Source organism: Brachyistius frenatus, unplaced genomic scaffold (assembly GCF_029030835.1).
Source record: "Brachyistius frenatus isolate BFR_SWC_R1_liver_20210118 unplaced genomic scaffold, ASM2903083v1 Contig_83, whole genome shotgun sequence".
Lineage (NCBI taxonomy): Eukaryota > Metazoa > Chordata > Actinopteri > Embiotocidae > Brachyistius > Brachyistius frenatus.
This window is the reverse complement of record NW_027210682.1, coordinates 710,193-732,441: the sequence shown is the minus strand read 5'-3', so window position 1 is coordinate 732,441 and position 22,249 is coordinate 710,193. Positions and strand designations below refer to the sequence as shown.

General features: G+C 40.6%; 2 protein-coding genes across 7 annotated transcripts; both read left to right on the top strand.

Annotated features, from left to right (window-relative positions):
* The first annotated feature begins 90 nt into the window (after nt 1-90).
* On the top strand, nt 91-8,167 carry erap2 (endoplasmic reticulum aminopeptidase 2). 5 transcript variants are annotated; one of them, XM_069709481.1, is made up of 22 exons: nt 460-513; nt 671-885; nt 1,185-1,479; nt 1,595-1,781; nt 1,868-2,037; nt 2,151-2,289; nt 2,471-2,605; nt 2,702-2,822; nt 2,936-3,090; nt 3,212-3,325; nt 3,411-3,542; nt 3,875-4,006; nt 4,838-4,906; nt 5,033-5,208; nt 5,312-5,391; nt 5,483-5,666; nt 5,802-5,958; nt 6,053-6,237; nt 6,335-6,496; nt 6,714-6,854; nt 7,166-7,247; nt 7,602-8,167. In XM_069709481.1, exons 3-22 carry the CDS (start codon nt 1,310-1,312, stop codon nt 7,746-7,748), a joined length of 2,838 nt encoding a protein of 945 aa, XP_069565582.1. In that variant the 5' UTR covers nt 460-513; nt 671-885; nt 1,185-1,309; the 3' UTR covers nt 7,749-8,167. The 5 variants fall into 5 exon arrangements, with proteins under 5 accessions (XP_069565583.1, XP_069565584.1, XP_069565582.1 ...); XM_069709482.1 differs by lacking the exons at nt 460-513; nt 671-885 and adding an exon at nt 91-271; XM_069709483.1 differs by lacking the exon at nt 671-885 and having other exon boundaries at nt 457-513.
* An 808-nt stretch (nt 8,168-8,975) lies between these two features.
* On the top strand, nt 8,976-21,923 carry lnpep (leucyl/cystinyl aminopeptidase). Of its 2 annotated transcripts, XM_069709414.1 has the most exons (22): nt 8,976-9,054; nt 11,797-11,891; nt 12,578-12,780; nt 13,092-13,203; nt 13,403-13,660; nt 13,763-13,953; nt 14,132-14,270; nt 15,029-15,163; nt 15,316-15,436; nt 15,527-15,678; nt 15,768-15,881; nt 15,985-16,116; nt 16,212-16,346; nt 17,080-17,240; nt 17,336-17,424; nt 17,527-17,710; nt 17,836-17,992; nt 18,710-18,894; nt 19,118-19,279; nt 19,842-19,982; nt 20,089-20,170; nt 20,305-21,923. In XM_069709414.1, exons 1-22 carry the CDS (start codon nt 9,027-9,029, stop codon nt 20,434-20,436), a joined length of 3,108 nt encoding a protein of 1,035 aa, XP_069565515.1. In that variant the 5' UTR covers nt 8,976-9,026; the 3' UTR covers nt 20,437-21,923. The 2 variants fall into 2 exon arrangements, with proteins under 2 accessions (XP_069565515.1, XP_069565514.1); XM_069709413.1 differs by having other exon boundaries at nt 15,316-15,678.
* The last annotated feature ends 326 nt before the right edge of the window (nt 21,924-22,249 follow it).

The window sequence follows — 22,249 nt, the reverse complement described above, 5'->3', positions numbered from 1 at the left end:
ACCTTAGACTAACAATGGAACCCCCTTACCCCCACCCCACACACACACACACACACACACACCCAACACACAAGCACATACACAGGCAGAGAGAGGAAGAGACTGTGTGAGCTCTTGCACATGTGAAGCTCTGGATTTATTAAAAAAAAAAAAAAAAAAAAAAAAAAAGAGAAAACTAAGGACAGGACACCATTACCGTGGACAAGAGAAAGTCAGTGAAGAATAATTCAAACAACTGGAGACACACCTGCCTACGGCTGTTAGATCTGAGGTGAGAAACTGATCATATCAACACACCCCGGACATGAGACAACACTCTTGTAGGTTACACCTGCACACACGTAACCAACGACGAATCGGTTTGTCTCTCTCTCTCTTTCATACACACACACACACACACACACACACACGCACGTAACTGTTGTGGGTGGGTGCTTGAAAGCTAAAAAGAGAAAGTGAAACTTAACGGCAGGGACATTAAGGAAGCAGCATGTTGAAGCTAAAATGATCGAGGTAAGGCTTCACATTCACAACTTTACAACAGGACATTTAAATAAGCATTATTTTACAAACTGTAATGTAATGTCTTAGCTTTACAGTCGGTCTGATGTATTTCTGGTGAACTCAGAGGTTGTAACTAACAGCTTTATCCTTTCAACACAACTGGCAGGCCTGCAAACTGAATTGAACCACAGCTATGCTCCTGCAGCTGTTGTCACCTTACAGTTATAGCTGCGTCCTCATCTTGTTTTGTCCACACGGAAAATCATGTGGTGTTTTTGTCACATGTTTGAGCCTCCCTCGGGATGAGATGTATTGTGGCCTAATTGTCAGCAAATCTCAGTTAGCCAGAATTAACTGAGCAGGTGCTTCAGTGCAGCCCAGGTAATGTAAAAATCTTTTTTTTTTTTTTTTTACAATCCTTGCATGGCAAGTAGCCAGTAAATGAAGATTTAGGGCACTGAGTGAAGAGTAAATGTTGCAGATGGAAAGGTCTTTGTTTCAGTAAGCAGGAACCACTGAATCCATTAATATCTGTCCAGGTTTTTCAGTGAAGATTGTGACCTTTGAAGCAGGAAGTCAAACTTGGCTGACCTCTATGAAATCACAGGGGGCATTATGGGCTTGTCTGAGTAAATGCTGGGAGGTTTGTGTGTTCTTAATCTTCCATTTGTGTCTTTCAGGTTTAAGAGAAGAAGTTGTTGCCTGTGTTTGGGATTTGAACGTGTGATATCCACTAGCTGTCAGCCTACAACACGAGTTGGCTTTTTTTTTAATACATCTGTGGTGAAAGGACATTTCCTCTGCAATGGTCTCAGCAAGGCTGTTGGTGCTGTCTCTATTCAGTGTGTCTCTGGTTGGGTCTCAGCCCACCCAGAGCTCACAGCATGCGTCAAGCCCTCCTCATCCTGCAGGAGAGCCATCTCCTTTAAGTACTGATAATCTCTCATTCCCTTGGAGCCGTCTTCGCCTGCCAAGGTTTGCCTCACACTTGTTTCGCAGCAGCTCCATTTAAGAAATTAACAAAAAAATTGCCAGACACCTGTTTTTTCAGTCATTTATTAAAGAAGTGACATGTGTTTCTTTTTCTCAGGTACATCATCCCTCTTCACTATCACCTCGTCCTGCACCCCAACCTCACGAGTCTCATTTTCACTGGCTCAGTACAGATCCAAATTGATGTCCAGAACAATACAAACTGGGTTGTATTACACAGCAAGGGTTTGCAGATCTCCAAGGCCACAATTTTAGACCAGAACCTCACTCATCTGTCTGACCAGGTAGTTGTGACTACAGATCAGCTTTTTAATTTTTTTTTATTTATTGTTACCTACAATACAGATCCAATCATCTCCTCCTGTTCTAGGTTCTTCCAGTTCTTCATAACCCTTCGCATGAGCAGATAGGCATTTTCTCTCCCAGGGTGCTCAGCAGTGGGCACAAGTATTTCCTGTATATTGAGTTTGGGGCAGAGCTTGCTGAAGGTTTCTATGGCTTCTATAAAAGCACCTACAAAAGCGCTACAGGAGAGATCAGGTAAGACGAGGTCCGCATACAAGGTCCAGTATGCATAGGGAGTTGTCCAGCACATACGGGTGTGTTACAACTGCAACACAAGTACAGTAGTATCTTCTGTTGTCTCTTTTCAGAACCTTAGCTTCAAGTCACTTTGAGCCCACAAGTGCTCGAATGGCCTTCCCTTGTTTCGATGAGCCAAGCTTCAAAGCCAATTTCTCTGTACGAATCAGGAGGAGGCCGGTGCACATTTCTCTGTCCAACATGCCTGTAGTAAGTTGTATGCGTTTTTACACACACACACACACACACACACACACACACACACACACACACACACACACACACACACACACACACACACACACACACACACACACACACACACACACACACACACACATATTTAATGGTATGTGAAAGAAGGCAACAGCTAAGAGTTTGTTTGTTTTAGGTGAAGACAGTTGAAGTAAATGACGGCTTGCTTGAGGATCAGTTTGCTGCAAGTGTAAAGATGAGCACGTACCTTGTAGCATTTGTCATCTGTGACTTCAAGTCTGTCACTGCAACAACATCTTCTGGAGTGCAGGTGTAGTCTCTTTAAATATTCATATTTTGCGCCTAAATATTACCCTCTCTTAGTCATAAATGTTGGTATGATTGTTTGTGTCTTTATGCACGGTAGGTATCCATCTATGCTGCACCTGAGAAGTGGCTGCAAACCCACTATGCCCTGGAGGTTGCTGTCAAAATGCTAGACTTCTATGAGGAGTATTTCAACATCCGCTACCCTTTACCCAAACAAGGTGAACCATCTTTTAATAAAAAAAAATTCTGGAACCAAACCACAAAGTATTTCGTCTTTCTCCTCTTCACTCTATCACTTTCTGCCTCCCAACCCATGTTTTCCCTCTCTCAGATCTGATAGCCATCCCAGACTTTCAGTCCGGTGCGATGGAGAACTGGGGTCTGACCACCTACAGAGAGACCAGCCTTCTCTTTGACCCCCTCATGTCCTCTGTTTCTGATAAACTCTGGGTTACTATGGTGATTGGACATGAGCTTGCACATCAGGTGAGAGTACGACAGTGTATCTGCACACTGACATGCAAGATTAAGTGTTTGTTTAGTTCATGAATCATTTTATTATAGAAATAGTCAATGCAGAGGGGTAAAATTGAACTCTTGCCTGCAGTGGTTTGGCAACCTGGTGACCATGGAGTGGTGGAACGATATCTGGCTGAATGAAGGATTTGCCAGGTACATGGAGTACATTTCAGTGGAAGCCACCTACCCTGACCTCAAAGTGGTATGTGCTGTATTCTCTGATTGATACATAAATATTAAGGTGAAGAAAGATCAGGGATATTCATGTTCTGTGCCCAATCTTGCAGGAGGAATATCTGCTGTACACCTGTTTCGCAGCAGTCGGTTATGATTCACTGAACTCCTCTCGGCCAATATCCAGCCCGGCAGAGAACCCCACTCAGATCAAAGAGATGTTTGACACAGTTTCCTATGACAAAGTATGCTTTTGGTCTTTTTGTTCTAAAGAGCATTACAAAACGGATAATGGTCATTCATTAGGACTATATCATCTGTGGAAATTCGTCTGCAAAATTGGTGATCGATAACATTATCTTCATCAACTAAAAAAGTTAAATGACTCACTTTTCATGTGTGAAAATGATGGAAAATAGCCAGTAAAGATAAATGTGTGAGTTATATTATTTTGCTCAACAGAAAAATCTAATTTTTCACATTTGGGACAAACAAAACCTTGACACGTGCTCACTCCAGCCTTCATAGAATGTCTGGGTTCATCACTAAATTAATCCTTTTCTCCGCCTCTTTCAAGGGAGCGTGTGTCCTGCACATGCTGCGACACTTTCTGACAGATGACGTGTTTCAGAGTGGGATAGTGCGATACCTGCGCAAGTACAGCTACAGAAATGCACACAATCAGGACCTGTGGGACAGTCTAGCCAATGTAAGAACCTAAATTACATTAACAATGTAATGCACTTTGTGGTTTTATTTCATCTTGTACATAGTAAATCAAAAAGGCCTGATTGAACTGTAGTTCATGTTGTCAAAACGGAATGTAGTGAATAGAGAACTAAACTGCTTTTAGACATCAACTGCTCATCTTTTTATGACCTTAAAACGATCAGACAAAGAACAGAGAGTGATGAGTCCTTTTTCAGAGCTCGTACATTTAATTTGTTCTTTTTTCTTCTATATATATCAATGAGGTCCATCTTTTTCTTTAATTAAAAAAAACAAAAAACTTTTTACCCCATATATTAATTACAAATCAGGCAGACTACATTTCTGCTAACTGCAGTGTTTTAGACTTTTGATGTGTTTCCCTTCCTTCCAGACAGCTATTGTTTTCCATGGTGCAAACATCACTTTGCTGAGACTTAAATGTTACTTAAAGTAGATATTTAATGACAGTGAACATTATGCCTGTTTTCACTGCAGTTAAAGTTTGTTTGTCTTGTCTTTGGTGAGGCATTTCGTTTTAAAAAGAATGCATGGTGTTTTCAGAAAACCGTAAGAAAACATGGCTGAAAATAAAAGCAGACGTGGTGTTCACTGCGATGGATTACTGATATCAAGCAAGTTCAAAGTCTCTCAAAGTTAATTTTCTAACTGTGCTGAAGGTACTTGGAGCCAATAGCTGCTATGGAGGTGGAAAGATCACATCCAAACCTATGAAAAACTCCAGTGTACTATATATAATAAGAAATGTAAGGTGCTTGTGATTTGTGTATTTTTTAACAGTTAAAAGGAAATGTTCGATTTTGTTTTTCAGACATGCTCGGAGGAGGACTTTATTTCAGGAAAACACTGTTACAGCAGTGACCAGGCCCCCAAGAATGCAGTAAGTAAACCTTTAAGCATCAACTTACTGGGCTCTCTTCACTGGTTTCCTCATGTAAATTTCACATACTGGAATTTGTAAGGTTGTGGTCACATGAATTGATCTTCAGTGTACCATCTCCTCCAGTACCTGTTTGCAGGGGAACATCTGGACCTTACAGCCATGATGAAGACTTGGACTCTGCAGAAAGGTATTCCTCTGGTAACTGTAACTAGGAAGGGGCCTCATCTGCAGCTTAGACAGGACAGGTTTCTGAGAACAGTGCTGCCCTCTGACCCGCTGTGGTCCTCACTGCAACAGGGGTAATTTTGTGCATTTTATTCTACTGTTTAGTTTAGGCAAGTTTATTGAGGTTTAAACTTGACAGTCTACATTTTTAAATGAATACTCTCTTTTCTTGTACAGTTTCCTTTGGCATATCCCTCTGACATACAAGACAGATGTTTCCAGCACCATCCACAGACACCTGATGACATCGCCCACAGGTAAGGGGTTGGAGGGAATATGCTACATATAATATGTTACAACTTTTTGGTGCCTTTCTGTCTTATCTTTTATTGTGTATGTTTTATTCAGACAGTATAGACATTGGAGAAGAAGCGAGCTGGGTGAAGTTAAACTCTGACATGACAGGCTATTATGTGGTTCATTACGAGGACGGCGGTTGGGATGTGATGACCAAACTACTGAGGGAAAACCACACTGCTCTGAGCTACAAAGACAGGACTCACTTGATACACAACGCTTTTCAATTGGTCACGTAAGCATACGTGTGTGCTCACATGTTTGTGGATCTGTGTCAGAAAACAAAAGACTTTTCTTAAGAAATCAGTATTGATTATCCACATGTAATAGCACTTTCACAACTTTCAATTTTTTTTGTATCTCTCTATAGGGCGGGTCATCTGCCACTCAACAAAGCTTTAGACCTGATTGGTTATCTGCAGCGCGAGACTCACACAGTGCCTCTTCTCCAAGGACTGGGTTATCTGGAATCATTTTACCAGATAATTGAAAAAAGGAATGAGCTTGATTTAACACACAACCTGGCGGTAAGAAGACAAGAGTACACAGCATGCATGTAATGTATGTGAGTGAGATATTGAGTTCCTGTGAGATGCTGTTTCTGTGTTTCTTTTTGTACAGATGTACATCCTGCAATTTTTCCGTGCCGTCATTGACCAGCAGACGTGGAGTGACAGCGGCTCTGTGTCAGAGCGGCGGCTGAGGTCAGACATCTTGTCATTGGCATGTCACCTGGATGACCCTCTGTGTCTAGAGCGGGCACGTCAGCACTTCAAAGACTGGCTTCAGTCCAACGGAACTGTAAAGTCAGTCTAAATTATATTTTAACACACATCCTTATCAGTCAAATTTGATATTTCATTGTATTCCTAATAAGCACTCCTCTGCTTGTGTTTACTCTAGTCTGCCTACAGACGTGGCAGAGACAGTATATTCAGAAGGAGCTCAGGACGACCACGGCTGGGCCGCACTCTTACACACCTATAAGATTTCCCTTTCTGGAGCACAAAAACACAAGATCCTGTTTGCCTTGACCAGGAGTAGAGACACCAACAAACTACAAAGGTACTGTCTGTCTTCTACCTTCTGTTTTTTTTAAACAGTTAATGCTGCCATCTTGTGGCAGTCATGGAGTATTGTATCACAGTGCTGTTGCCAAAACATGCCAGTCATTAGTACAGAAATGCTTAGTAAACTCAAGTAAAGCTTATACAGGGGACATATAGAAGTGACATGAATGCTGCAGACGCTAGAGAACAAAGACAATGTGTCTGTGTTACAGACTGCTGGAACTTGGTCTGGAGGGGAAGGTAATTCGATCGCAGGACCTGTCCACGCTCATCCTGATGGTGGCCAGGAACCCGCGGGGACATCACCTCGTATGGAACTTTGTCAAAAAAAACTGGGACACACTGGTGCAAAAGTTAGTATAATATGATGAAGACACTGTGTATGACCTATCAGTCAAAACATGTGATGCCATAAAAATGCTCTTTTACAGACAGTAACATGTTTCCAAGTGTGTATAATATGTAAAAACTGCCTTTTACTCTTTAAACTTGTGTGAATCAGATCCAACCAGTAAAACGCAGCTTTGTAAAGACTTCTGTGCAGTCCAGTAACAAAAGATGCAGATTTTTGATTTCATAAGGAGCTTTTCATTCCACAAGCAACACTAGACATTCATATATATTTGTCTGTGACTGTCCTCTGTGTTGTTTTTCTCACCTTCAGGTTCCAGCTAGGCTCATTTTGTATTCGAAACATCATCATGGGCACCACAGGCCAGTTTTCATCCCCAGAGGAACTCACTGAAGTAAATACATTACTAAATGTTGATGTACTTTGTATTCTGGAAGGTAATATAGTCAATATATTTAGATTACTTGACACTGGCACTGGCAATATCAGAAATCTCGCTTCTATTGACAGTATTTTTCAAATTAATTGGTATGTTTTGATCTTTTTTTTTCTATACAATTTCCCATAAAAAGTCAAATTAGGGTTAAATACTATGGCAGTAATACTGTTTTACACCTGAATATAGACTCGAAACATGCAAAAATGCAAAATTACCCACACTATTGTTTGCAAACTTGGTTTATGAATTTATGAATTTTGTCAAATTTTCACTTGTATTCTTTTTTGTGTCAATGTGTGTGTTTGACAGGTGCAGTTGTTCTTTGAGTCCATCAGAGAACAGGCTTCTCAGCTGAGAGTTACTCAGATGTCCCTGGAAAATGTGCAGAAAAATGTTCGCTGGGTTCAGAGGAACCTAGAGCCTCTGAGAAACTGGCTTCGTGATCAGATGAAGTAAAATACAACACAAAGAGAGGTGATGGTTGGCACGCACAACAGAGGGGATATTTGAATATATTTTGAATTTGTTTTAGTTTAATATTTACTAAATTTGACATCAAGGAAGAGTTGACAGTTTTGTATGTAAAAAAATATGGTAAATTTTCAGGGGATTTATTTGTTAGAACAAAAAATTGAATTAGTAGAACTGGCAGCTGAGTGATAGTATGTTTGAGGAGCTGTGATTGAACCATGAATATTGTGTTGTCTTTGTGTGTGTGTGTGTGTGTGTGTGTGTGTGTGTGTGTGTGTGTGTGTGTGTGTGTGTGTGTGTGTGTGTGTGTGTGTGTGAGTGAGAGAGAGACAGAGATCCATTCCAAAGTGACACACAAACTTGTGTAAATGATGGACAATAAAAGGGTTCATTTTACCTCCTGACACCTCTCTGTTTTGTATTAACTAAAACATAACTTTATGTGTACAGACATTGTATGCTTCTGTGTGTTTACTTGGTATTCATCATAATAATTACTGTAGACACTTGACAAGCTAAGGGTTTAGGTTGGTCTCCAGGAAATTGATATAAAACAGTGCAATGTCCTCACAAGTTAGTGAAAAGTGTGTGGTTTTATTTTTTTTATTTTATTTTTTTTTTGGGGGGGGCTATTTGTCATGTTAACCTTTTTTTGGGGTTGACATAATAACATGAATATGTTTCAGTAGTATGAGGGTTGAGGTCAAATATGTGACGCCTGTGGTTGACCACGATGAAGTGAATGTGACGCAATACATTGCCCTCAAATATAACAAGCGTGTGTGCAGGAATGGGATCCGGCCCCGCCCCCTTAGCTGGAACATCCAATGAGATGTCGGCATTATAATTTGATGGGCGGTTGTCAACAACTGGTCGGAAGGGGAGGAAAGTGTCATCTGCTCGTGTTTTGTTTTTTTTAAAGTTTACCGAGCAATTTAGGCTGAGATTTGCTGTCAATTTTTTTTTTTTTTTTAGTTTAGTTTAAGGCTTAATATTGTGAGACACCGTGTTCACGAATTTAAAAAAACAACAACAACAACAGTTATGGGCGTTAAAGTTGTGGAAAGCGGCTAACGTGAGCTAACTGAATATCTTCCAGTCAGTTACTACGTAGTTAGCTACCGTCGGTACAGGCTGCTGTTTCCAGCCCGCGGTGGGCTGATCCCGGCTACCAGCGTCTTGCAAACGTGCAGGGGCTCCCTCGGGTTTTTTTTTTTTTTTTTTTTGACGCGAGGAGGAGGAGGTCTTGGAGATAATCCTACAATGGATGTATTTGACGGTAACAGTTCAGGTAAGGGTCGGTGGGGACATTTACAGCGTGCTAACAGCAGCAGGCCGGCTAATAAGTACCGATGACACTGACTGGGAGTGACATTCACCCGAGGACACATGTTGACAAGGCTGCAATGGGCTTTTGAAAGAAAAACAACAACAAAAGAGCTGCTGGTTTTTTTAAATTAATTAATTAATTTATTTATTTTTTACGAGTAACTTGTTTCTTTTTACAGTTGAGTGATTCTCTGAAGCTAACTTTATCTCAGTATCTGTTGATAGTACTACAGCGACATGATAACATTCACATTTGTTCCTCCTCAGCCCAAAGCAGGAAGGACTGTTTGTATATATATATGTTTTTTTTATTTTATGATTGCTTAAGCAGTTGACTGTCTTGAGACTCGTGACAGAAACAGTATTGTCCTGGTCAGACTGAAGTTGCCTGTTAAAACACAGACGTGCTGCTCGCCCAGTTTAAGCCTGCAGGTTTTGGTTAGTGGCTGTGTTTGGTGGTGGTGTGGAGAGCTGCTCAGCTCAGGCTACCAGGAGTCCGCTGCTTTATAACCTCTGCTATGGTCCCAGGGCTTCCAGTGCTTTATTAAAACAAACAAAAAGGCCGGTACACACAGGACAACAGGGGTTTTAGTTTCAGGGAAGGCTTAATTGCAATGGTAGCTGTGGGGGATGGTAGGCAATTATTTGACTTAAAACCTGCGTTTTCACCTATTTTTTGGATGATTGTTACTACAGTATTTATTTAGAAATGAACAAAACAAGGCTAATAGTGTAGTTATAGTGCTTAGGTGCTGTGAAAAAAACAAAACCTTAGGTGTGCCACAAAAGTGTTATGATGGAAGAAATAACCTTGTATAAGGATCTACAACCAAAGTACAGCAGTCTAACTTCCTTTTTTGTTTGTTCTTGTTTGTGACTTTTTGATTTTCATGACACATGATCAGATAAGGATGTGAAAGCCTTCACAGATAAGTTCCTTCCTCTGTGCTTTTAGTGATGAAGCAACGAATAAGAGCACTCTGGCTTGGTTTGCTGAAGCTATGTCTTGTGTCCGGTTTGTGTTCTCACCGCTGAAGTAGTGAACATATCAGTCAGACTTAGACACATACTGCATATTTAAGTATAGTTCTGTAACTAAGGGAGGCCTGATAAATGTTTTCAGTATACAGGAAGAACACAGTCAACAGATAACAGGTTGTACTGCTGTATACACACAGACTTGTTGGTCATAAACCTTCGCCTGGCTTTTTGGTGACCACCACCTGTCTCATCTAAGCGTATGAAATATCAACACCATAAAAACAAAACGGTATTCTGCAGTTGTAAGACGTAGATCTGACAATCATTAGTGTTTAATGCCTTTTCATGGGTGTTAGTTTTTTGTTGTTGAAAACTGGACATCACACATTACAGACTACGTAGCTCTTAGCTTATTAATAGACATTCATGTCACAGCAATGTGGTCCAGACAGAGAGACTATGATAATCCATGCAGTCACAGCAGAAACACTTTACTGGACAGAGAAGGAGCCAAATAATTTACATCTCACATTTCTTGGCTGTGGACTTCCTTTTAGGGGAATTAAAGCTCTTCCTTGTTTGTTTGTCATTGTCTTTGAGTGAACAGTGTGCATTCAGTAGGGATTTACTGTCTCTGTGCTTTTCACTCAAATCCATCTACAACTGAGACTGAAAATGCATTGTCTGTAGCCTGTAATAGTATGAATGGATTGTGAGGCAAAACGGGAGACTTGCACTGCACAGCGTTTTACTACTTTGCTTATTGAATTAGGAAGGTGAACATGCCTCTGAGGGGAGAGTCTGGCTGCCAGAAAATTACATGAATTCTGTCAGACAAGGCTTAACTCTTGTCACGATGCTGAAGAGGAAGGTTCGTTTGAGAAAATGCAGGCTTTTGTAAACTGCAGTAGCATGTGACATGGCTGGATGAAGGATATTCATTGTTCTTGCGTTTTTGTAGGTTGCAGGGACTCCCTTGTTTAATTTTCTGCAGCTAAATAATTTACCTAGACATTGAGTGATTTTGGTCTTTACAGATTTAGTAAAACCAGTACTGATGAGCGATGAAGCCGTTCTATTTAGGTCAAAGTACCAGGAAACACTTGTCGGAGGTGTAGCAACAGGAAATTGCACAAACTCAGTCAGTGCTTTTTAAATGTGGACTTATGTTGTCTGCATGTTCAGTGACAACAATAAGTGTTTGTGGTGAGTAGTGTCTTCTTGCCACTACTCATTGTGAAAAACTCCAGAGTAAAACTGGCCAATGTATCAATTTTATATCAATATAGTCCTAGATTTGGGGTATTGTAATCATGATATGGGTTAAGTATGGTCTTGTCCTGGTTTTAAAATATGCATTACAGTGAAGTGATGTAATTTTCTGAACTTACCAGACTGCCTAGCTTTGCTATTTTTTTTTGCCTTTACCCACTTTATCATTATAACCATGTTTTATTTATCAAAATTCTCATTGTATCAATATTTAGTCAAAGCACCAATAGTCATCACTTCAGTATTCAACATCGATTTGGAGTTTAGAAACACTGTAACATTTGAATTTTGACCATATCGTCCAGCCCTACTCCAAACCTTCTGCCCATATGCCAGCATGTGTAACAGATTGTGTGTGTGTCATCGTAGAAACTCATTTGTATTCTTTAAAGTCACTTATTTCCCTTTTTGGGAACCATCTGTCTGATTTCTCTTCCTCTGTGTGTTGCAGAGCATGCAAACCTGCCAAGGAACATGATTGAGAACAGCATGTTTGAAGAGGAACCTGATGTTGTGGATTTAGCAAAAGACTCCGCTGCATTTCCGGTATGCCGCCGTTGTATGCTGACAATGGGAACTAACTGAGGCAATATATTTAAGGATCATTTGATTCAAGAATGGCCGACATTTATGGGTAACCAGGGATGCTCATTTAAACTCTTTGCGGTTCAGTACATCTTTCACTGATCTGTAAATTATTTTGTAGCTGCCAGCTGCATTTATTTATCTATCTTGAAAACTGAATTGAATACCTTGTGTAATAAGGAACTTCATTTTAAAAGGATGACAATGCTATATCTTGATTTTTGTAATAGTCTCAATATCATTCTTTTCAAAGCTTCAGTTTAAGCTACTGTCAACACAGACAGGCTCATGAAGTCATTCCTCAGTCTTCATCTTCTTCTATCATCTCTCATTCTCTGATACCTAACAAACCTTCTCCTAATTTTCATTTCCTTTTGCATTCTTTATGTTCTTTCTGCATCAACCTCCATCCTAGTAAAAAAACAACCTCTTCTATCATTAGGATTTTTATTGAGAGACCCTAATCTGCCCTGATTATTTTCCATCATTCCTGTCTCTGTCCTCACTCTCCTCACTGTTTTTACACATGACATCTTACCCTTTGCTAATTAATTTACCTTGGAAATGTATGTAGTTGTTAACATTATATGGGAAACATTGCACAGTTCATCTGGAGAATAACAGAGTGTACTGGACATTCTCTCTAGACGTTTCCTGCTCTTGACCCAGATGAGGTGGCGTATGAGCCTTGTAGCTCCCGGTTGCTTGTGCGAGGCCTGGGAGAAAATGACATGGACGAGGATGAGGAAGACTGTGAATCTTCAGCTCGTCTGCTGGGCATGTCTTTCATGAACCGCAGCTCTGCTCACAGATCCACCTCTTCCCCTTTCAGCAGACAGTCTCCACCGAGGTAATGCACTAACACTGGGTTCATTTTGGTTGCTGTAAAGTATTTTAGTGTAATAAATATTTTTCCAGTGTGGCATGCGTTGTGACATTTCAAAGTAGTGCTCCATAAATAATTATTTATTATCATAGGCTGTTCAAATGTTGAAATCAGGTGAATGTAATGTTATTGTCAAACTACTTCAAATACATTTCACAGCTTCTGTCCCCTGCAACACCACCATCTACAGCTTTGTCATACACACTGTTGCTCCCTTTGACCCCATATTTGTAAATTGGTTAACAAAAGTAATGCTAAACTCTCTGTGGTCTCAGGACATGTTCACGACCTTCAGCTCGTACCATGGTTGTATGCGTGTTATTCCTGGTGATAGTAGCCTCTATGACCATGGTACTCTACTTCTTACCTGGATGCAACTTTACAAGGGTAAGACAAATATTTAGTTAGTTCTGGTTAGTTACGGTTTGCAATCATGTATAGCGTTTGCAATCATGTATAGCGTTTGCAATCATGTGTAGCGTTAACGTCACTCACTCTTCCTATGCACTAAGCCAATATGTAGGCGAGATAACTTCCCTTTTTATTTCTCCTCCACACTGATTCCTGTGGCTCCCTCCTCCTGCAGACGGGGTGTCGGAAGCCTAACAAGACCACTCCCATTGAGTCAATCTACCCTCTGTCCACAAATGGTGAATTGTTTCCATGGGCACAGCTCCGACTGCCTCTCAGCATACGTCCTCTCAGCTATGACCTCACTCTGAACCCTGACCTCGATAACATGACCTTCACCGGCCGAATTGTTATCAACATGGCTGTGCTTCACAATAGAAAGTGCATTGTCCTGCATGGTTCCAATCTCAACATCACCAAAGCTACCTTCAAGGTGGGATTGAAAGGATTTCTGCGTGCTGATCAACCAAATAACTGACCACTATGATTGGTTATGTCATCTGCTTGCTTTTCAACAATGCTTTCTCTCATCCAGCTCGGTGATGGGCAGGTCCATGATGTGACTGTACTGGAGTTCAAACCCAAGCAGCAGCTTGCTGTTAAGTTCTCTGAGGAGCTGAAGGCGGGCCAGCACTGTGTTTTGACCCTGGATTACTCTGCCAAACTCTCACACACCTACGATGGTTTTTACAACAGCTCTTACTCTGATAAAGATGGAAATAAAAGGTATACTTGGTTAATTTGTTGTGCTATAATATCAGGTGGGGAATGTGCTCAACTTGTGACCAGACACTAAAAGAGCAGTGCTGTAAAAATTACAGTTGACAGTTGAAATTGGACTGTTTTATTAATTTATACAGCATTTATCTATTTGAACATGATTACGTCCGTCTCTTGTCTTTAGGGTGCTAGCAGCGACACAGTTTGAGCCGCTGTCTGCCAGGAAGGCCTTCCCTTGTTTTGATGAGCCAGCTTTCAAGGCCACTTTCCTGATTAAAATCATCAGAAAACCAAACTACATGGCTCTTTCCAACATGCCTAAGGTACTTTAAAAATGTATTATTTTCTACAGAATGGTACCAACAGGTGAAACATCCTTCTGGCTTTGGTTAATGACTTCATCAGTCTTTATGGTTGACATAATTTGGTGTGCGTTTGTAAGGGCTGATGGTATCTGATGGCTAAATCTGAGATTTCTTACTAAACATAAACATAAAACAGACCTTAGTTTTGAATTGCATTTAATTTCAATGTTGGGATAGTACAGGCTGAAGTGTTAAAAAAAATCTTTCCGAACGTACCAAAAATATTTTCTCATAAGGAAGAAACAGCGTCTATCAGTGTCTGCGTGCTGAGCTTCATTAGATTACAGCAGATGCTGATTATTGACAGGCTTAATGTCATGCCAGCTGCTGGCTAGTAACCACGGACATCCAAAATAAAATAATTTCATATTAATAGGTTAGTATTGCAGGTCTATAAACTTGATGTCCAGTGTGCGCAGCCTCATTTTCTGTTCCACAACATAATGTCAACAATGTTGTGTTTGTCACTATTTAGCTACAATCTACAGCACAACATTATAGTAATAAATCTGTATATTATGTCACTGCCTCTCTTGAGGACCTTGAGAGTCATTTGTGTTCCCACTGTGGCTTCTCAGCTCTTTAGTTTGGGCACAGTTAAGCTAACGCAGAGTCTATTGGTATTTGCTCACAGTTCTGTATTCCACAACATGCCAGTTTTGATTACAGTATTTTTTTGAGTATACTACCACTCATCCTTATGCTTTGTGTTTCAGGCTAACTCCACACCTCTCCACAATGGCCTCGTGCAGGATGAGTTTGAAAAGACTAGTGTCAACATGAGCACCTACCTGTTGGCCTTCATCGTGGCTAACTTCACCTCCAACAGCAAAAATGTTTCAGAAACCGTGGTAGGTCTAAGAGCTTTGATCTCTCTCTCTCTTTTTCATTTCAGGCTGTTTGCCTTAATATCATTTTTTTTAATATTTAGTGATGTTGTGTTGTTGCTGATAAACAGTCTAGGTGTGTGTGTGTACTGTATATTTGTGTCTATTTGTTTTAGGTGTCTGTCTACTCTGTGCCAGAGAAGAAGGAGCACACATACTATGCTCTGGACACGGCCTCCAAACTACTGAAGTTTTACAATGAGTTCTTTGAAATTGACTACCCCCTCAAAAAACTAGGTGACTACACACACACACCTGCATGTCTCACACAATTTATTTGCTCCTTCTCTTTACACATCGCTATATGCTCCCTCTATCTTTTATCAGACTTGGTAGCCATCCCGGACTTCCTAGCAGGAGCCATGGAGAACTGGGGGCTCATCACTTTTCGTGAGACCACCCTGCTCGTGGGCAAACAGTCCTCTCCTCTGGAAAAACAAGTGGTTGCCTCTGTCATAGCGCATGAGCTCGCTCATCAGGTAGTTTTGGTCACCTCGGTTGTCTGTGAAAGGAGCCGTGACATTGAATATGTTCAGGGTCCTAATCTGTCTCTGATGTTGTGTTGCAGTGGTTTGGAAACCTGGTAACTATGAGGTGGTGGAATGACCTGTGGCTCAATGAAGGCTTTGCCACTTATATGCAGTATATGTCACTGCAAACAGTGTTACCCAAGCTGGATATTGTAAGTTAAAATATTTTGCTCAAATTATTTCTGGCATATTTTGAAGCAGATATATTTGTGTGCCTCTCTATGCGTCTTTTCAGTAAGTGCTTTTTGTTTGCAGGGTAATTTATTCCTGGCAGTGCGGTTCAGAGCCTTAGACAAAGATGCACTAAACTCCTCCCACGCTGTATCTACAGAGGTTAATACGGCGGAACAAGTCGAAGAGATGTTTGACTCTGTCTCCTACGAAAAGGTACACTTTTGTATAAAATAAGTACTGTGCAAGTTGTCTACGGGTTAGTCCTGTTTGAGGTCTTACCGCTGATGCTTTGTGCCTCTGTCCTCCAGGGTGCATCCATCCTCCTGATGCTGAACACTTCGCTGCCAGGCGATCAACAGTTCAGAAAGGGTATCATTCAATACCTAAAACAGTTCAGTGGATCAAATACAGACACGGATGACCTCTGGAACAGCCTGACACAGGTCTGTGTTTGTGTTTTTGTGTGCATGTCTCTGTCATAATAGACACTATTTATCAGCAGTTTATAATTTTGGCTACTTTTACCCTTCATTCTGCAGTTCGACAGCCAACTATGCTACTAACATTCATCCTGACATTGTCTGCATTTAGCTAGTTTTACCGTCATCACATAAGGGATGATCACAGAGTTGCATTATTAACTTGAAAGGGAGAAAATGACTTACAATCGTTGATAATGTTATACTGTTTAGATCCCTTGTTCATCTTCAGGCTTAATCCCCTCTGAAGGGAGGTCAGAGCACATACAGACACACACATGAACATAAGACTGATACAAGAGGGTTTGAGCCCAGTGCCCTTTGTTGAAGTGTCATCTGCCAATTCATCACTTTCCCTTCTGGTGCTCATGCTGCCAAGGATGCCCCCCTGTTGGTGCTTAACTTCCACCGGCTTAGTCAAACAAACTCATCTGGATGTTTGCCACAATGTTTGCACAATTGATGGATTCTTTGACTTGTGTAAAATATGTTTGTGAAGTTATCCCTATTTTTTTTTTTTTTTTTATTATTATTATTTTTTTTTTATCAATGCTCTTTGTGTTGGGATTAAAGAAATTGTTGTTAATACAAATCTTCATGATGTAGCAGCAACATTTCAGACAACTCCCACAATTATCTCTGTGTATTGAGAACGCATGAGTGCACAGATGAACTGGATTTCTCTTCCTGTCCTCAGGTCGAGGTCTCCACACAGCACCAGAACATATCAGAGATGATGAGCTCGTGGACTTCACAGAAAGGCTTCCCATTGGTCACTATAAGCCGCAAGGGAGACCAGGTGAACCTCACACAGGAGCACTTCCTGCTCACAACTGACAATGCCACGCATACTTCAAGGTGGGTTACGTTACCACAAACAGACACACACACACACACACATACACAAATCATAGAAATACCACAACCCCAACTGTATTGTGCACTCTTTTTAGCTTGTGGAATATTCCGGTGACATACGTAAACGACAGCTGTAGTTTGGCCCCTGAGTGCAGACAGGTGTTCACTCTGAACACCAAGTCAGGTAAAACACAAAGTATTAATCTTCTATACTAAGTTTTAGAGTCTCAGATATTTTGTTAAATGATAATTTTTTGTGTGTACGTGCGTTTGTGTTTGTTTTCAGGCACCTTTAAGCTGCCAGAAAGTGTGAAGTGGCTAAAGTTGAACTACAGAAACACAGGTTTCTACATTGTCCACTACGGAGATGAAGGCTGGGCTGCTCTTAAAGATGCTTTGTCCAAAAATATCAGTGTTCTTACAAATGACGACCGTGCATCGCTTATACATAACATCTTTGCTCTCTCCAGGTATAAAAGACAACTTAAACACTCTTTTTCAATTGTATTCACTGATAAAAGTGGAGGAGTATTTTCAAATTATTGTACTACACTTACATCTTCCACCTTTCTTCACTGTACTGTGTTGTCATTAGATTAGGACGTGTGTCTTTCGATCAAGTCCTCAACGTGCTGAAGTGTATGTCCAAAGAAACTGAGACTTCTCCTGTGACAGAGGCCCTGTTACAGCTCAATCGAATCTACGGGCTGCTCGACAAAAGACAGGAGACTAATATTGTGTCCCGCATGAAGGTACTTACCTCACACTTATGAAAGTGGGTTCACAGTAAGTCACATATCCATCGAACACATTCAACATACTGTGTGGCTTAAAGTGAACATGTGCTGTGTAAAGTGCTGATGAGTTGGTAAAGTAACATAAAGCAGTTCACAAGTTTAAGCTGTAAGAATTTACAGCAAATTGCCGATATTAAAAAAAAAGTGCCGTTCTTGAATTTTACCATCCACTTATTTTCCCATTAGTGATCACTTAATTCAATTCAATTCAATTCAATTAAACTTTATTTATATAGCGCCAAATCACAACATAGGTTATTTCATGGCACTTAACACATTAAAGTCCTTACAGCAAGACTTTACAATATTATACAGAGAAACCCAACAATTCCAACAATTCCCACATAAGTTAGGAGGGGAAAAAAACCCTCCTCTTTAAGGGAGAAAAACCTCCAACAGAGGGAAGGAAAAACTCCCTCTTACATCTACCTTACTTAGATTTGCTTAAATCACTAACTTAATTGCACAAAATGCACTTTGGTTTTATTTAAGAAGTCAAATTTTGTTAGCTACAAGTTATTATTTTACAAGGACAAGTAAGATACAAGTATCCTAAGTCTGTAAACTTAATTTGTTAGGTTAAGTATTCGAGTGGGCTGCTCACTGAGTGTAAAGTTTCTGTATCCTAATGTTTCTATGATTTTTTTTCTTTTTTTTTCTTACATTTCACAGAAATATATTCTGGCTCATTTTGGTTCCCTGATGAACAAACAGACATGGGAAGAGGAGGACAGTGTGTCTAAACAAGAGCTGCGCTCAGCACTGCTGCAGACGGCCTGCAGTCTAGCAGAAGAAAACTGCACTCAACAAGCGAAGTCCCTATTCAAAACCTATGTTGAGTCCAACGGGACCTTTCGGTACGTAAAGAACTCATAAAACATTTCATTTTGATTTCTCTTATTTAGGGTCATGGTGGCAACAGGTAGCCCAAACATCTGTTTTACAAATACAAGTGATCTCTAGAAAGGGTGCAAGGACACTCATTTGACTGGATAATTAGCATCTGAGTTGGAGGAAGAAAACTGGAGCAGTTGTAACCATATAAATAAATATTTTTGCCTATTATTTGAATTTCTGTAGGATTCCAGGTGATTTGCAGCAAGTTGTATTCACAGTGGCGGCTCAGTCAGATGAAGATTGGTCGACTTTACTCAGCATGTACCACTATGTCACCTATGATGCGGAGAAGCGAAAAATGCTACAGGGCCTAGCATCCACTCAGGACACACGCCGTTTAGTTTGGTAAGTGTTTATGTTTGCTTACATAGCATACAGAGTCTTATGCCTGGTGCACACTAGAGGATTTTCTAATTCTCTTCTCACTGATTTTAAAAACGTGGGAGACCACAAATATAATGACACATTTAACATATTTTTAATGTCTGATCTCTGTAATGTGCCATCATAAGAGCGCACACACCAAATATTCAGTCAGGAAGCTGGACCAGAAGCTTGGTGTTTGCTTTCAGAGTGGTGATTCCAGGGACTTGGGATCTCCAAGAAACTCTTGTCATTAAAAGTGACTTCAGAGCAAACCAAACATGAAGGCAAACCTTGTTGTCAGCTGTTTGCCCTTGAGTGTGCTGTTTTGCACTGAAAAATGAAACAGGAGAAATAGACCGTGGATGAAGTCAAGCCTCTAAGTTGAGCTGGTGTCTTTTTCTTTATTGTTCTCAAGTTCTGAAACCTGTTCATAATATTACAATGATTAAAGGACTTGACAACAAATGTCTTCATGCAATCTGGTAGTCATCATGAGGACTGTATTGTCAGTGCATTCAAACACTTACTTTGCTCTGTCCAGGATTCTTAACACAGGTCTGAAGGGAGACCATATCCAGACACAGGAATTGCCTTTGGTCATCAGCACGGTGTGTAACGGTTTTGCTGGCTATTTGTTTGCCTGGGATTTTATACAAGAGAACTGGGACCGCCTCATAGAGAAGTAAGTGGTTCCTTTTAGCTTAATACAAGTTATCACAGAACGCATTCGAAAGCTATTTATATTAAAAGACGAAACGGCATCAGAGTTGTTATTTTTTTGACTGTAGGTTCCCTGTGGGCTCGTTTGCCATCCAGTCAATCATCAAATCTGCTACCTCCCAGTTCTCCACACAGGCACACCTTGATCAAGTATGTTTCCATTTTGTCCTAATACAATACATTTATAAATCATTGTAATTGAGGGTCTGTGTGCAGGGTCGTGGACAGAAGTGTGTCAAGTCTGATCCGGTTAATATTTGGGTGTGTTTTTGTGTGACGTGCAGGTGCAGGCTTTCTTCTTCAGTCTGAAGGAGCGCGGCTCTCAGATGAGGAGCGTGCAGGAAGCTTTGGAAACAATCAGGCTGAACCAGCGCTGGATGGACAGGAACCTGTCCACACTCAGAAACTGGCTGTAATTCAGGCACTCCATCCTGTCTCTGCCCCGATTACAGGAAACGGGCGTGTGCCTTCGAGACAACAGCAGCGTTTGCACTATTATAGGACTGTGTCTCTTCACTCCCTTTAGCCAGAGCACTAATCAACGGCAGAGATTGTGCTCCAGCTGGGTGCACAGGGTGTTTGATAATTCGAGATTGGTCCTGTCAGTTGTACTTGATAGCTCAGGGTGGCTCAGATTGTGTGTCTGACAGAGCGTTGTCAGATGCAACACACACACACTTCTCATGTTTTATGCTGTCGACCAAACCTCCTCTGCAGTTTTCACCTGAGCCTCATGCCTGAGCAGGCAATCATACTTTACCCACACTCCTCTGGCCCTGCCCGATCTCAGGCACCGAACTGTGAGCTGTGTCCTGGCCACTTCAAAAATCAGAAGTGTGATTAATATCAACATCACTATGTGAGTACGGTTAGTTGTATATGAAGATGCAGCTGTTAGGGATTTCCCAGCCAAGACGAAGTGAAATCACTGCTTTGAGAGATGGAATTATTCTTTGTGTTAAGCTAATCGTTTATCGCTGTGTAATGAAAATCTGTGTAGACACAATAATTGCCTGTCTATACTAATTATTCATGCAAACTGAAGCATTTGCTATATTAGTCATGGTGGGCTAGAAGATTGGTTGATTGATTAATATCTTAAAATACCAAACTTGTGTTGGCATCAATTGAATGTATTGAAAAACCTTCCCACTGTGTACAGTAGATGGTGTACGGAGAAACAGTGCAGGTTAAAATCATCAACCAATGTGTCTTAGGTGAGAGCAGGCAGCGCACACTGGAGCCAAATGTTCATTTCTTTCTTCTTCATTTCTTTATCAGCCATAAACCCAGTTTAGCTCCAATCAATAAGCTTTATTTTGATTGCTTTTTTTGTTGTTGCCAGCAGTCCAGTAAAGTTGTAACTATAATGTAAATATGTTTAACTCCACAGCCTTTTCCCCTGTGATTTTGGATATACTCTTTCAACATTCTTGACTTTCAACACTTTTAAGATTTGCTTTCTGTCATGTACATAACGTGTCAAGAGGAACTGTATAAATATAACTTATCAAGAGTCTTGGTAAAAACGTTTTACTGTATTTCCTCATTTAGACAACCACGAAGATGGATTTACTGATGAATGTTGAGGTTTAAGGGCGAATATGCAAATTAAGGATACAAAGTGTATACAAAAATATCTATGTTGATAATCTGACCAATAAGACGTTGCCAAAAATAGAGCAAAATCCACAGAGTTAAAGTTACACCAGTGTGAACCAGCTGTGTCGCTCCAGAGATCACTTTCTATTTATTTAGTGTCTTTACATATTTCCCCTTTTTTGGCTCCAAAATGGTATTTAAATGCAGCTGTACGTTCATCCTGAGCTTTATTTATAGTGGTACTTGTTCAGTCCATTACTTGTCATGAGTTACAGGTTTAACTGATCGCATTACATCTGGTTCATTTAAAAAAAAAAAAAATTGTGACCTGCATTTCTATGGTCGTCATGTTAAGGTTGAAGCTTCTTTGTGTCAGTTATGGGAAAACTGTGTTTATGAAAGTGACAGCAATAACTGTTACAACGGGAACTCATGACATCGGTGTAAAAAAAATCCCGGTAGTGGTACCTCTCGCATGATCACGTGTTTCAGAGAACACAACTACGGAACGGCGGTGAGAAGAACTTATCTCTGCACTGGTACATGTTGTGTTTTGATAAGTCTGAAAAATAGAACGAAGTGATTACCTGGGTACTGAAGGAGAAACTGGCTGTTCACACCCTCCTT

Bases quoted from the DNA above. Each gene is read 5' to 3' on its own strand.
- erap2 (XM_069709482.1), top strand. From the start codon at position 1,310: ATGGTCTCAGCAAGGCTGTTGGTGCTGTCTCTATTCAGTGTGTCTCTG. The intron at 5,392-5,482 runs GTAAGGGGTTGG...TGTTTTATTCAG, and splicing joins CCTGATGACATCGCCCACAG to ACAGTATAGACATTGGAGAA. The intron at 5,959-6,052 runs GTAAGAAGACAA...CTTTTTGTACAG, and splicing joins ATTTAACACACAACCTGGCG to ATGTACATCCTGCAATTTTT.
- lnpep (XM_069709413.1), top strand. From the start codon at position 9,027: ATGGATGTATTTGACGGTAACAGTTCAG. The intron at 14,271-15,028 runs GTACTTTAAAAA...TTTGTGTTTCAG, and splicing joins CTCTTTCCAACATGCCTAAG to GCTAACTCCACACCTCTCCA. The intron at 19,280-19,841 runs GTAAGTGTTTAT...TGCTCTGTCCAG, and splicing joins GACACACGCCGTTTAGTTTG to GATTCTTAACACAGGTCTGA.